General features: G+C 41.0%; 1 protein-coding gene across 1 annotated transcript in view; it reads left to right on the top strand.

Annotated features, from left to right (window-relative positions):
- Positions 1-6,578, top strand: part of GPR83 (G protein-coupled receptor 83) — a 37,962-nt gene extending 31,384 nt beyond the window's left edge. Inside the window, exon 4 of the mRNA XM_083170096.1 lies at positions 5,451-6,578. Within this exon, the coding sequence (XP_083026222.1) occupies positions 5,451-6,075 (625 nt within the window). The 3' untranslated portion in view covers positions 6,076-6,578. The remainder of the gene's footprint in view (positions 1-5,450) is intronic.
- The last annotated feature ends 6,335 nt before the right edge of the window (positions 6,579-12,913 follow it).

The raw sequence follows: 12,913 nt of genomic DNA, 5'->3' as shown, positions 1-12,913 counted from the left end.
GGATAGTAAATCCCGAAAATACAAATGTGTAAAAAATAGGTGTATTTCTGCCTACGAATACACCTATTTTTTACGAATTCATATTAGTAAATTTCCCCCTTAGTGTTTTGAGTGGCTTTCAGCTCGAAGCCGCCCAGTGTGTACGGCCCAGCGATGAGCGGTGAGTGGTGATGGGTGCTCCCGCATCATCGCCGGGAAAGCCGTTCATCTGCTTGTATTGGTCGCTCAGTGTGTATGGACCTTTAGTCGTTCAGATAAAAATGCCTGTCTGCAAAGAGCAACGAACTAATATACAGTGTTACCATAAAGTCACTTTTAATTTCTGGAAATGTGTTGTTGCGGAGAAGTCTCAACTTTCCTCAGCAGTCCCCCTGATTAGCTTCCCCGTACGCCATGGATGAAGCAATTCAGAGAGGAACAGATATATGTCATGTTTTTGTTTCGTTTTACTATTTCTGGAGAGCATAAAATACGTCACTGGGGGGGAAAGGGGGGGGGGAAGAATACTGAAAGTCACTGCTATTGTTCCGTCACTCCGCCCTCTTGTGTTGGCGCACACCCTGTGACGGGAGCCCACGGCACTGCCAGCGAATGTGCAGTGTGAAGGAGACATCAGATTTGATGCCTGATTCATGTCTGCATGGAATTGCACAGTCACAAGGAAGCTGTTGTGTAATTCAAAAATCCTGTTGCAGCAGGCGGTGCCTGCAGGAGACACTGTACTCTTGCCTGTGTCTGTGCCTCTGATCACCATTGGGACCATCAATGGTTACAGGTCCCAGCCAGCCTCAGTAAGCTGATGCTCAGGCTGGTCGTAGGATCTGGACACTGGTGTCTGTGTCCAATGATGCAGCCCATGGACCCATTACATCTTCAGAGCAGGAGAGCCAAATCTCTATTATGAAGGGTAGTGCCGGCCTCTGCATCGCTACACCGCCCAAAAGCCGCACCGTGTCAGTCATGCTGCTGCCGGCATTGCAACACCTGGTCCTTTGTCTTCGCACTGCTTGCTGGGATTACAGTTAGCATATATCGGAGGCCGCGGCTGGACAGTAACATTTTCCGATGACAACGACAGGTTACTGTATATTGCAGCAATGTTATGTAATATATAGATATATTTTCCATCAGCCGCAGCACTATGGTCCTTATTCTGATTGAGTCGGACAGCTCCTTGTTCGGTCGGACGTCCGATGTTTGGTATTTGCGCATGTGCAGAGGCGTATCTGCACATGTGCGAACGTGTTGCACGTCCGAACACGGAGTGAGTTCCGTGCAGAAAATTATCGGTCGGAACCGTCCGAGCAGGGGGTGGAGAGGGGCATGAAGGGCTGCTTGGGCTCATTACCATATGCGTACGCCTCACGTTTCATGGGCGTTTCCATGAAAACGCTGGGCATACGTATGGTAATGCGGCCATGACGCACGTGTGGGGGGTGGACAGCTGACATATCCGAATGTCAGCTGCCCGCCCATATCCCTTCTTTCATATGGCAACATGTCCGCTCGGTCCATCATTCGATGGTCGGCGACCATCGGAGGATGGGGGAGGTTCCCACAGATGGGGGAGTTGTTCACAGGAAACATCCACTCACGGTCCGTTCGCTCGGGGTCTTACCGCGTTCAGACGGTGTGAGCATCCGTACGGTAGGCGGGGCTAAGAACAGTCGGTGCCCATCCGAAATACGTATCTGTCCGAGTCAACTAGAATAAGGGCCTATGTACACTAATATGGCCCTAACTGTTATAGAACTTTTTGAGATTAGTTTGCATATTACAAATTCCATAGACTCACAAGTCACACAATATTTATATACATTGTTTTTGTTATTACCGAGCGTCAATTACATTACATCTAATATTTAAGACCTCATTATTCTGGTGTTCTTCTGATGCACAGTCAGTGTATTGTCTCAGTGTATGTAAAAAGCAAAAGCCTTTTGTTTTGGAACAGCTTCAAAAAGTGATTTATAGTATTTATTATCAACATATATTCACTTAGACGCAGCAGGACATAAACAATGGGCTTTCAGTTCCAACACTTCCCCGGTACACTTAAGGCAATTTAAATGTAAAATAGGAAGAACACGTTTACCGGTTCCATGCTCTGTGTGAATCTAGTTAATGGCTCAATGTTTCAAGAGATAAGTCTTTCTGCAGACCTACAGTATATATCAATTCAATAGGTATGTAAATTTACTGTAGAGAGCGATATATATTTATATATATATATATATATATATATATATATATATATATATATATCACATTTACAATACAGATTGACCATAGCAGTACGCTGGAGGTATCTATATTATTCTATCTAGTCAGAATTACCCCCTCCCATACATGCACTTGTATGTTGAAGCTGGAGAGTATTACTGCTCAAACTCTATATTAGTTTTATTCAGGGAGGCTTCATTCCCCAACCAAGATGGCTGCCATTTATAGTTCTTTGCATGCGCTCTGCTATCTCGTCACTGTTTTAGAGAGCCACAGTGCTAGATGGACATCTTCCAAAGATAGAATTATTGCTATTTTATCTGTCAGAACCACTATTAATACTGGACATCCCCAATGGTTGAGAACTGGACTGATTGTTGACTTATGGCATTGGTTGGGGTGTACATACATTCTGTTGGTGTCCCATCCCACCGCCACCTATACATACATATTCCCACACTGCAATGGGCTGATAAATTGATCAAGCAATTCATAGCTCCCAACAGCTCCACTAGATGAATCGGGACTCTTGCGCAGCCGAAAAGGTGGCTCGGCCTCTGCTGAAGGGGGCGTGGCCTTGCTGGTATGTTACTGCCACAAGCCACACCCCCATTTCCCATCAATCTGGGGACATGGCCAGCGCTTTCTGAGCTGCTGGCCATGCCCCTAGCCCGTCGGTCTCTCTAAGCAGAGAGCAACAATGGGCAGCAGTACTCCTAGCTGCCCCCCACCATGGGATGCTTCCAAAAAATCACAAAAAACAAATTGGGACAGTTGGGAGGTACAGTATGAGCAACTGCAGAACCATTCTGTGTATCACTGTGCTGAGAGGCATGTGTGGGTCAGTAGCTGGTGGGTATCCTGATCCTTTTAGTGCCTTATTGAAGAGTCCCGGGATGTCTCTAGGTGAGGTGTCTCTCAATTTAGGAACTCTCAATGCACAGTAGGTGTTACTGCATTTACATGTAGTGTAGGATTTACAGAGCAGAGACTTACCATGTGTTTGCAAATACTGTGTTATTATGCAGCTGAGGTGTCTGCATTTCTGCTACCATGTAGGATATAAAGCTCTTTTGCTGGTCCATCACAGTGCGCTGGGGGAATCTGAATTGTTTTTATTGAATTTTCTGGTGCATTAATAATGGAAAAAAAGATATTTACTCTGTTCGCGCTCTTTCTGTGTTCAATTATTCAATTGTAAAGTTCCTGTTTATAAATGCAAGAGAAAACCCCATGAAAATAACAGCAGCAGCAGTGCAATTGGTGAGTGATTCTCAGGATGCTGGCACCAAAGGATACGTTTCCGAATGTTCCTCTTATTATATTATACAGTACAGCAGGGGTGAGCTATTATTTCAGCTGGGGGGGCACTTAGTACTTCCAGCAGATATTCGAGGGCCGCACTCCAGAAATAGGGGGTGTGGTCACTCAAAAGGGGGTGTGTCTTTAAATGTATTGTAGCACACCATATGCCCTTTTTATACATCATGCAACACAATAGTAGGCCCCTTATTCTTGCCCCTTACATTAGTAATTCCACACACCAGCTCCCCCTTAGTAATTCCTCACACCTGCCCCCATTAGTATTGCCACACATGCCCCTCACATTTTCACACACCAGCTCCCCCTTAGTTATTTCACACACCTGCCCTCAACATAATGCCCCCACTGCCCCCATTAGTAATGCCCCCACCTGCCCCTTTTTAAATATTCCAAACATCTGCGCGCCAGCCTTGAAAAATGCCGCTGATTGCAGTCCCATGCAATCATGGCGACTCACCCATCCTCGGCAGCGGCGCTACAGCTGTAGTGACTTGCAGGGGGGGCGGGCGGCTCAGCGCTGCTGTATGTGTGTCCGACGGTGGCAGCGTACTCCTGTGGCCATCTGCACATGCATTGGGCTGCGCCTGGTGCCTGCTATGCACAGGCTGAGCATAGGCTACACAGGACTTTGCCCCGCGCACACACAGCCGCCATTGGACATACATACAGCAGCGCCGAGCGGGGGGGGCAGTCAGGGCCACTTGTTGCCCACCCCTGCAGTACAGTATATTACACTCATACGTAGATGCTAAAAAACTCATGTTTTTAGCATTCACGTATACAGGTAAAGTAAGTTTGGATTGGATTCATTTTACACAGAGCTACCAGAGGAAAAATAGTTTTCATCATTATTGGGTAAGCTGACGTTTTTACATTACATTTACAAACATAACAAGCTATTCATTATGAATTCCAAAACACTGTGATAAAAAGAATAAAATATCACATAAAAACTCAGGGTATGTTCTGCACGGAATTGGACAGACATGCAAAAATGTGTAAAATTGCTTCTGCACCAGCAATGTATGCATCCGTGTGGAGAGACCCGGTATACTCAGAAACAATCGGCCCCTTTGCCAACTTTGGGCCTAATTCAGCCTAGATGGCTACGTTGAGAAAATGCAGTTGCTGCGATCAAAGAGTCGCAGCCCAGAAATAAAGAAAAAAATACCCATTTCGGAAGTAGCGCTCTCATCGCCAATCATAATTCATTCACATAGCCTTTTGCAAGACAAACGATACACGGAAGATTACCTTTCATCTGGGCCAGTCAAAGGCATCCACAATTCTGCAAAAGCAATAGGCTCTAAGTGGACACCCACCAGAGAAACGCCTGTGTACGCCTGCGTGAGGACAAACACACCCACAGAAAGCCAAGTTTCCTCCCCTAAATGCAGACATCCTGTCAATAAAAATGTGATTGCATTGTAGAAGAATGTGTATGCGGAATAATTCGCAGATTGTGGGCAAACCTGAGCAATGTGCCCATGTACAGTTGTTCTGTAATAGACTGGATTGCAATTTCTCAATTTAGCGATCCCTGATGAATTAGGCCCCACAAAAAGTGCCACACATAGTAAAGACAACTACTATATTCCCGCTAGTATCATGATTAACTGAAGCAATGCGTAAAGCTAAACTAATCAGTATTTTTTGAGGAGCAAAATGGTTAAAGTTGCTTAGGGTTGACCTCTTTACACACCCATTGTAGGTCCACCTTTAGGTTTTTGGGTATGTCTCCCAGCAGCAGAGATTAGGAACTTACTGTACCATCTAGGCATATGCAAACCAATTAATTTTGTGTCTGAACATGGACTGCTCATCGTTACTGACCTACGATATATTCTGTGTTCGGTTTTCGGTCATTCGTTTTTAATGCCACTGATGTTCTCTTTTGCTTGTAGTGAGGAGAATATCCGAAGTTTGTGTCTCCCTGATTTCCCGGAACCCTCAGAACTCTACTGGAAGTACCTAGACCTGTCCACATTCATCTTGCTCTACGTTCTACCATTGTTGATCATCTCTGTTGCATACACAACTGTGGCAAAGAAGCTATGGCTTCGGAACGCCATTGGTGATGTCACCACCGAGCAGTATTTTGCTCTTCGTCGTAAAAAGAAGAAGACTATAAAAATGTTGATGCTGGTGGTGATCCTCTATGCGGTCTGCTGGTTCCCTTTGAACTGTTACGTAGTTCTCCTCTCAAGCCAAGTCATCCGCACTAACAATGCCATTTACTTTGCATTTCACTGGTTCGCCATGAGCAGCACTTGCTACAACCCGTTTATATATTGTTGGCTTAATGACAATTTCCGATCAGAGTTGAAAGCCTTACTCAACATGTGCAAGAAACACAATGGGCCACAGGAGGACATGCTGCCCTCAAACCTCCCTTCGTATAGGATTGCCTGGCCTGAAAGTAGAAGCTTCAAGCGGTCATTAGTGTCAAACACCCTACCATCGTCCTCTAACATCCAGTCTGGAAAGACTGATATCTCTGCGGTGGAGCCCATCGTATCTGTTGGCTGATCTTACTTGCTGTTGCTTTTAGGTGTGACCCACCTACTTGACCGGTCCAGTGTGTCCATCGGTTCTTAAGAAAAAAAACATAATGTTATTGTTTTTTAATGTAGTCAACAATGGGATGCCTTATTTACTAAGTATAAGCCTTTATTGGGAATATAAAAATATATTGTCACCGCTATTGGAGTTAGAGGAACCCGTTCAGAAAATGTTGCAAGACTGGATGTCAATAACATATGGTGTTACGGCCGGACATGAAGGACCTAACCTTTTCAGAGATTACTGAGGATTTCTATTAGCTTTGTGTTATCCGCAACAGCAGGAGAGACAACTGTGCTGCCTTGTTACATGTAATCACTTCGTAAAGGGCGAATTTGCTTACCGTCTCTTGTGATTTCATTATTTTGCTATTTTTTTACTTGTACAATGTCACTCGCAAATATAAAGTCATTGAGAATTCTACAGTGAAGAAAAGCAGATCATTTATAAATAAAGTTATGTAATTATAATGACTTGTTGTCCTACTTATATAAAGCCATGTCAAGTAATTGCTGTTGAGTTTACGCAGACCGTTGTTTAAGGCTCGGACTGTGTTTATCATTGTCAGCAAATCAAAGGTCTGAGAAATTTCAGTACTCTTTAAGGGTAACACACAGCATGGATGAAAAATAATAAAGCCGGGGAGTAGCAGTGACCCGGTGTTCTGACTCACGTTTCAGGAATTCAGGTGTTGCAATCATATTAATATCTAACAACATTATATCATCTTAGGAGCAGATGGAGGAAAGATGGAGGATTAAGAGATGAACAAATTTGAGGAGGCTCATAAATATGAATTAAAAGAGCTCACAAAGGATGAAAAAGGAATTTACAGTTTTGTTTACTGTATCATTTCAAAACAAGTGGGTGATAATGTTGATGATGATGACGGCAGATGTCCATCACTCAAGAATGACCGTACCAACTCAGAATAAATCTGGAACCATTCATGTTGCAAATATCAGGTTTTAGCATACACATTACAAAGCCTTTGATATTTTTTCTATTCCACATTGAGCCAACTTCTTAAGATCCACCTATTCATTAGCAAAAAGATAAGCTGTCAGTCGCAGAGTCATTATAAAGGATCTAAAGGTGCGTACACACTGAGCGATCTTTGCTCGACCAAGTGATTTCCCCGGAGATGGACAGTTTTCCTTAGCAGTACGCTACGGAAGCCACCCACCCCATCACTCATCTGCTGGTAATGCGAGCAGATGAGAGGCAGCCAGCGATGATCAGCGTTTGCTGCTCATCGCTGGGTCGTACACGATGGGCGGTAAAACTGAGCTCAAAATTTGGCCAGTGTGTATGAGTGTCACCGTTGCTGTGAGAGATCCTGAATGTATCCACTAAAAATGTCAGTGCCGCTCACCACGTTATTTTAGTATAAATAAATACAAATACAGCCAAGTCAATTAATTGTCGCTGTGAGCGGCGCTGGCATTTTTGGTGGATATTTTGAGGATCTCTCAAAGCAACGTTAGCACTCAAAGGGTTCAGGGTTCAAAACAGAATCTGAAATATATATGTAGGAGCAGGGTTGGACCTGCCCACAGGGGAAACCCCCGGTGGTACCACTCTGCCTGGGACCCACCTCCTCTTGGGACTTTGGTGTATGCACTAGCAGTATATATATATATATATATATATATATATATATATATATATATATATATACTATCAAGGGGTCCAAACCATGCACTCTCTAATGGATAGCCAAAACTCTGTGGCAACTGGCCTCACCACCGCTAAAGAATGACCACACCCTAAACAAGGGTACCTATCATGGTCCAGTCCATAACTGTGTAGGAGCAATTCTCCAGTAATTGTAAATCTAAGGTTTTTCTGTCAGCGTTTAGTTCTGTCTGTGATCTGGACACCCGGTGGGGCTGTTGTGCTACAGCACACAAGGACTATCTATACACTTTGGGCCTCATTTAAAGTTAGTTGGAATCACAATATTTAGACCAAAACGCACTTTGTACTGGTTATTTTCAATAAAAAAATAAAGAGTGGGCGGTACAGTATAACTCATTGTGAGTATTGGGTTGCCCTAGGTGGGCATTGAGAGACAAGGGGGTAATGGGGACAATGAAGGTGCTAGCTGGGGATAAACCCAGTGGTTACATTAAAGCATTTACAGTACAGCCATCTATGAGACCTTGCAAGCATTAGTAAAAAAACAGATATGAGACTATTATAAGTAGAATACCAGCAGTTTGTCCTAGCATGATGGGAAGTAATCAGGGCCAATCACTATGTCTTTGAATAGATCAGGCAAAAATGTCTACGGCGAGTTAAATCAGAAGATGCACTGGGGTGTTTAGATCTTAACTGTAGGCATCTATACTGAGCAAAGGGAGGATTTTAGGAGTTTACATTTTGGCAGCAACAACTGTGTCTGCTGGTGACCATGCTGTATGTGAATGAGTATGACTGAGGCTTTCCTCTGATGCTCCTCAGCCTTAATATGACCTGGTCATGGTGGTTTGAAGAGGCCATAAGGCCCACCATTCAATGAAGCTCGATACAGTTAGGCGTTATAATGATGTTGGGTTTCTAGGGCCTCTGACCTTACTTGGGATATGTGCTTGCTTCACCACTGCTTTTATGTGTGTTTGGTATGTACTGTACAGTACACTATTATATGTAGATAGACAATTACCTACAAGTCAAGGTGAGAGTGTTAGATCCAGACTTTCACTTAGTCACACAAAACATCTGTTGTATTGTCCAATACCAGGATGGTTTTTTGACTTTTTTTTATGGATTTTTTTTGTAATATTTTATGAATAAGTATTTTATTCCTTGAAAAATAACCATGATATGGAATCCTTTCTGTTTTTTTTTTTTTTAAATATCCACCCATCATGGGAGTGATGAACCTCGGAATGGAAATTTGATCACCTTAAAAAGAAACCTTGATGGGATTCATACAGCGATTAGTTATGTAAGTTAGGTTTGCCTAATTTTTGAAGGATCCATTGGTTGGTGAATGGTGATTGTATGGTTCACACTGCACATAAATTACCCTAAAGATACCTTTATGATCATGATACCTCGCACCTGGGTGTGAGTGCGGTACGCTTCTAAAGTGATGATCCGCTATTCTTTATAGTTTCCTATATAAACATTCCTAATACGGAATCTTTTGTGTTGTTTTGTTAACATGTACCCTCCAATGAGGACAGGTAGGAGTAGTATCCTGCACAGGACAATAAGGAAATCAAGTGTAATCAAAAAACCAACTAGAGAGAGTGTATATTTTGTGACATACAACAGTTACAACGTTGGAGGTGCCTCCAAGAATCAAGTACCAGTATACTTAGAAAGAAGAGAGACGGTAGTCCACAAGGAGTGGGCAACCGTTCTCAGACAGGGATTCTTGTTGGAGGCACACTTTTAATTTTTTGAGAATGATGTATTATGAATGAGTTAAAACTTAACTTTTAATTCCAATATATCTAAAATAATGATAACTCTTATTAGATCATGTGAGGCAAAATTAGCCATATAGAGTTAACCTGTAGATAAATATTTAGCATATTTTCATGTGAACAAAAAAGAAAAGAATGGCCACTGATATATTTTCTCATATAATCTTGTCTAAACCAGTGGCAATTGGTGGTGTTGTTTTGAGTAAACATATAGCATAAATTATGCAAATTTTTTGGAACCTATAATAGGTCAGCTGATGACAGATCCAGAGTATGTGATTTATCTATAGATATTTGAAAATTATTATATTGAGAATATATCACATATAGTATACCCCTAGATGATGGTTGGCCGTATGTTGTAAAGACTATCATAGTCTGATAACTGGCGCAGGTATCCTTTCAAGATTGGGAAAAGCGCAGTACAGTGAGTTAGAATCTAATCTTTCTGCTGCCCACCTTCTTCATGGAAATGAGCGGAAGGGGGGTGAGAGAAGAGTTAGATGCACTGATGGAAAAACTAGCAGGTGAAAAGAGGACACTCCTGTAAGTGGCGTTAGGTCAGTCCTGATACTAAAGCATTGCAGGGCTGAAATTCGCCACCAGGAAGTCTCTCTTTGCACGTTGAAGGAAAATCTAGATGAAGAAAAAAAGGGGGGGTTTGGGAGGGGGGGAAAGGAACGGAAAAGGGAAAAGCAGGAGTTAGGGAAAGAAAAGGCTGAGGTAAAATTTCAGACACAAGCAGATGGATCTGAAAGTCTGGCAGCAGATTCATAAAAAATGTACGCTCAGAGTAAAAATATCACATTCAATCTATTGCAGCCCAACAGAGAAGTAATATACAAGAAGTGCACATGCAACAAAAGCATACACATATAGTCTATATGCCAATGATGTTCAGCAGTTTAGACATTTACTAAGTGGCAGTAATAAATTGTAACAGAATGTTGGTGGATGAACAATTATAAGTATCAATACAATTACTGTCTAGCAGCAAATTTATGCCAAAATTCTGTGACAATTTGCAACAGTATCATATATATATATATATATATATATATATATAAACTATGTTTCAACAGTTTTTCAGCATATATTGTACGGCCGTAATACAGTATTGTCAAAATGCTGATAGACAGACAGAATTAGTCATTAATACCGTCACTGTCTAGTGGCAGTTTTATAGTAAAGCTCTGCAACACCCTTCCATGTACATATAGTTTTTATCAGTAATATGTTCAGCAACTTTTCTAACATTCAATATTTGGCTGCGATAAAGCTAAAGAAAAATGCTGACAGATCAGCATTTACACAGATTTGTACTTCTACTATCTGGCATCAAATCTATATAACAGCTCCGCAGCAGGTTGTAACTCAATGTGTGGTTACAGCAATAATGCCCTATGTAGCTAATACACATTTATAGAAGGACATGTACACATATAAACACAAACACAATGCCTGTTTGTATCCACAATGGGAGCGCAGTTAATAATTGGAAAAAAATCACATTGACATTGCCCACAGTGAATGTATAGTATAGGGATAATCAAGAGCACATTAAATGCCAATTAGTAGTACTGGACAATAGTCTAACAATTACTATACAGATGTCTAGCAGATTGGGCAAAATAGAAGGAAGGAGGCGTACATATATGAAAAAGATATCCGCTGCCAGAAAATAAATAAATAAAGAAAAAAGAGACTAATCAGAAGAGTCACCGTTTACTTATCAATAAAAGGCATGGAGTGACTACAATTTGATACATATATTACCTTACAGCCAGAAGACAAAAGTAATAAAGGGAGCAGATGAGACAGCAGTGATAAGTGCTGGAATCAATCACAGAGGTCCCGTCTTCTGAGAGCGGACGGGAGATACTAGTGATTTGCCGGCGCACTGCTGGAGAAAAAAAGGCGCTGGAGAAATGGTGCTGGGACAGCCGCTGTGAGCGGTGTTAGGTCTGTCCTGATGCTCGAGCAGAGCAGGGCAGAGATGCGCCGCCAGCGTGTCCCAGACACCCTGGAGAAGGAAGCGGGGAGGATACCTGCGGCAGCGAGGGGTAGCTGGATCAGAGTCACGTCTGGCAGTTCCCCATGAACTGAGGAGACTGTCAGCACCAAAGCAGCGTCAATCAGAACGCGTTTCACCACGTGGGCTTGATCACCTGAAGCCTAACGTGGTGAGCGCAATGCCAAGTATTTATTAATGGGATTGATGGATTATTAATTACAGCTGAGGCAAGTAGGCTGAATTGGCCGTTGCCAGTTAATTAAATGAACGAGGTGTATTAGCGGTTACTATTGACAACTTGCAAACAAAGAGAGCTGGTCATAGGGAACGACTGAATGTATTATAATGAGCAAAAAAATATATAATGAATATGAAGGAATTATGTTTAAAAATAAAAATAATGATAATAAATGTAAACAAAGATTAAAGATAAATATGAATATAAATTATCAAAATAATAAAAATAAATAGGAATAAAAATAAATATAAAAATAGAAATAAAATTAACATAAAAATAAAAGTGAATAAATAAAAAAATAAATTAAATATAAAAATAAATAAGTATAGGGTAAAGTAAATAATAATGGAAATAAACATAAAAACAAAAATAATAATAATAAAAATAAATATAAATATAAAAATAAATAAGAATAAATATGGAAATAAATAAAAATAGAAATTAATATATAAATATGAATAAATAATAAAAGTACAAATAAATAAATGCAAATTAAGTACTAGGTGCCAAAAAATATTTATTAAAAATAAATGAATAGAAACAGGCTGAAAAATTATGATACATGTAATGTGAAAGAATTATTTTGAATTTATTATTATCTGGTGTATTGAAAGATCAGTTTATAAGTGATGATATAATATCTGTTAAATATATTACCACAATATATATAATAAATTTAATAGATAATAATTGAAAAATATTGCATAAGTGAGCGCAAATAATTGCGCAAAGAATACGCACAGATGCCTAAATAGAAATAAATCAAAATTTATTTATATAGGAATAAAAATGATAAAAATTGATGATCTGATGATTATGGATATTCATAGAAGGAGCTGCAAATGTGTAAGATAGTAATTTAGTGATGGAGTGACGGACATGGGAAGGGAATAAAATTATTAATAATAATAAGAAAATTATTATTAAGGTGAAGATATTAGTGGTTGACGCCAAGTTGGAGTGCTAGGGTAAGGATGACACATGAAAACTGGGAAGGAGGAGGAGGAAGGGGAAACTAAACGGGGGGGGGGAAAGGAGGAAGAAAGAGGAGGTAAAAAAAGAGAGGGGGGGGAAGGGGAAGGGGTGAGGATGTGTATAATTGTTCAAATGAAA

The sequence above is a fragment of the Crinia signifera genome, chromosome 2 (assembly GCF_055691185.1).
Source record: "Crinia signifera chromosome 2, ASM5569118v1, whole genome shotgun sequence".
Taxonomy (NCBI): domain Eukaryota; kingdom Metazoa; phylum Chordata; class Amphibia; order Anura; family Myobatrachidae; genus Crinia; species Crinia signifera.
This window is presented reverse-complemented; position numbering and strand designations above follow the sequence as displayed.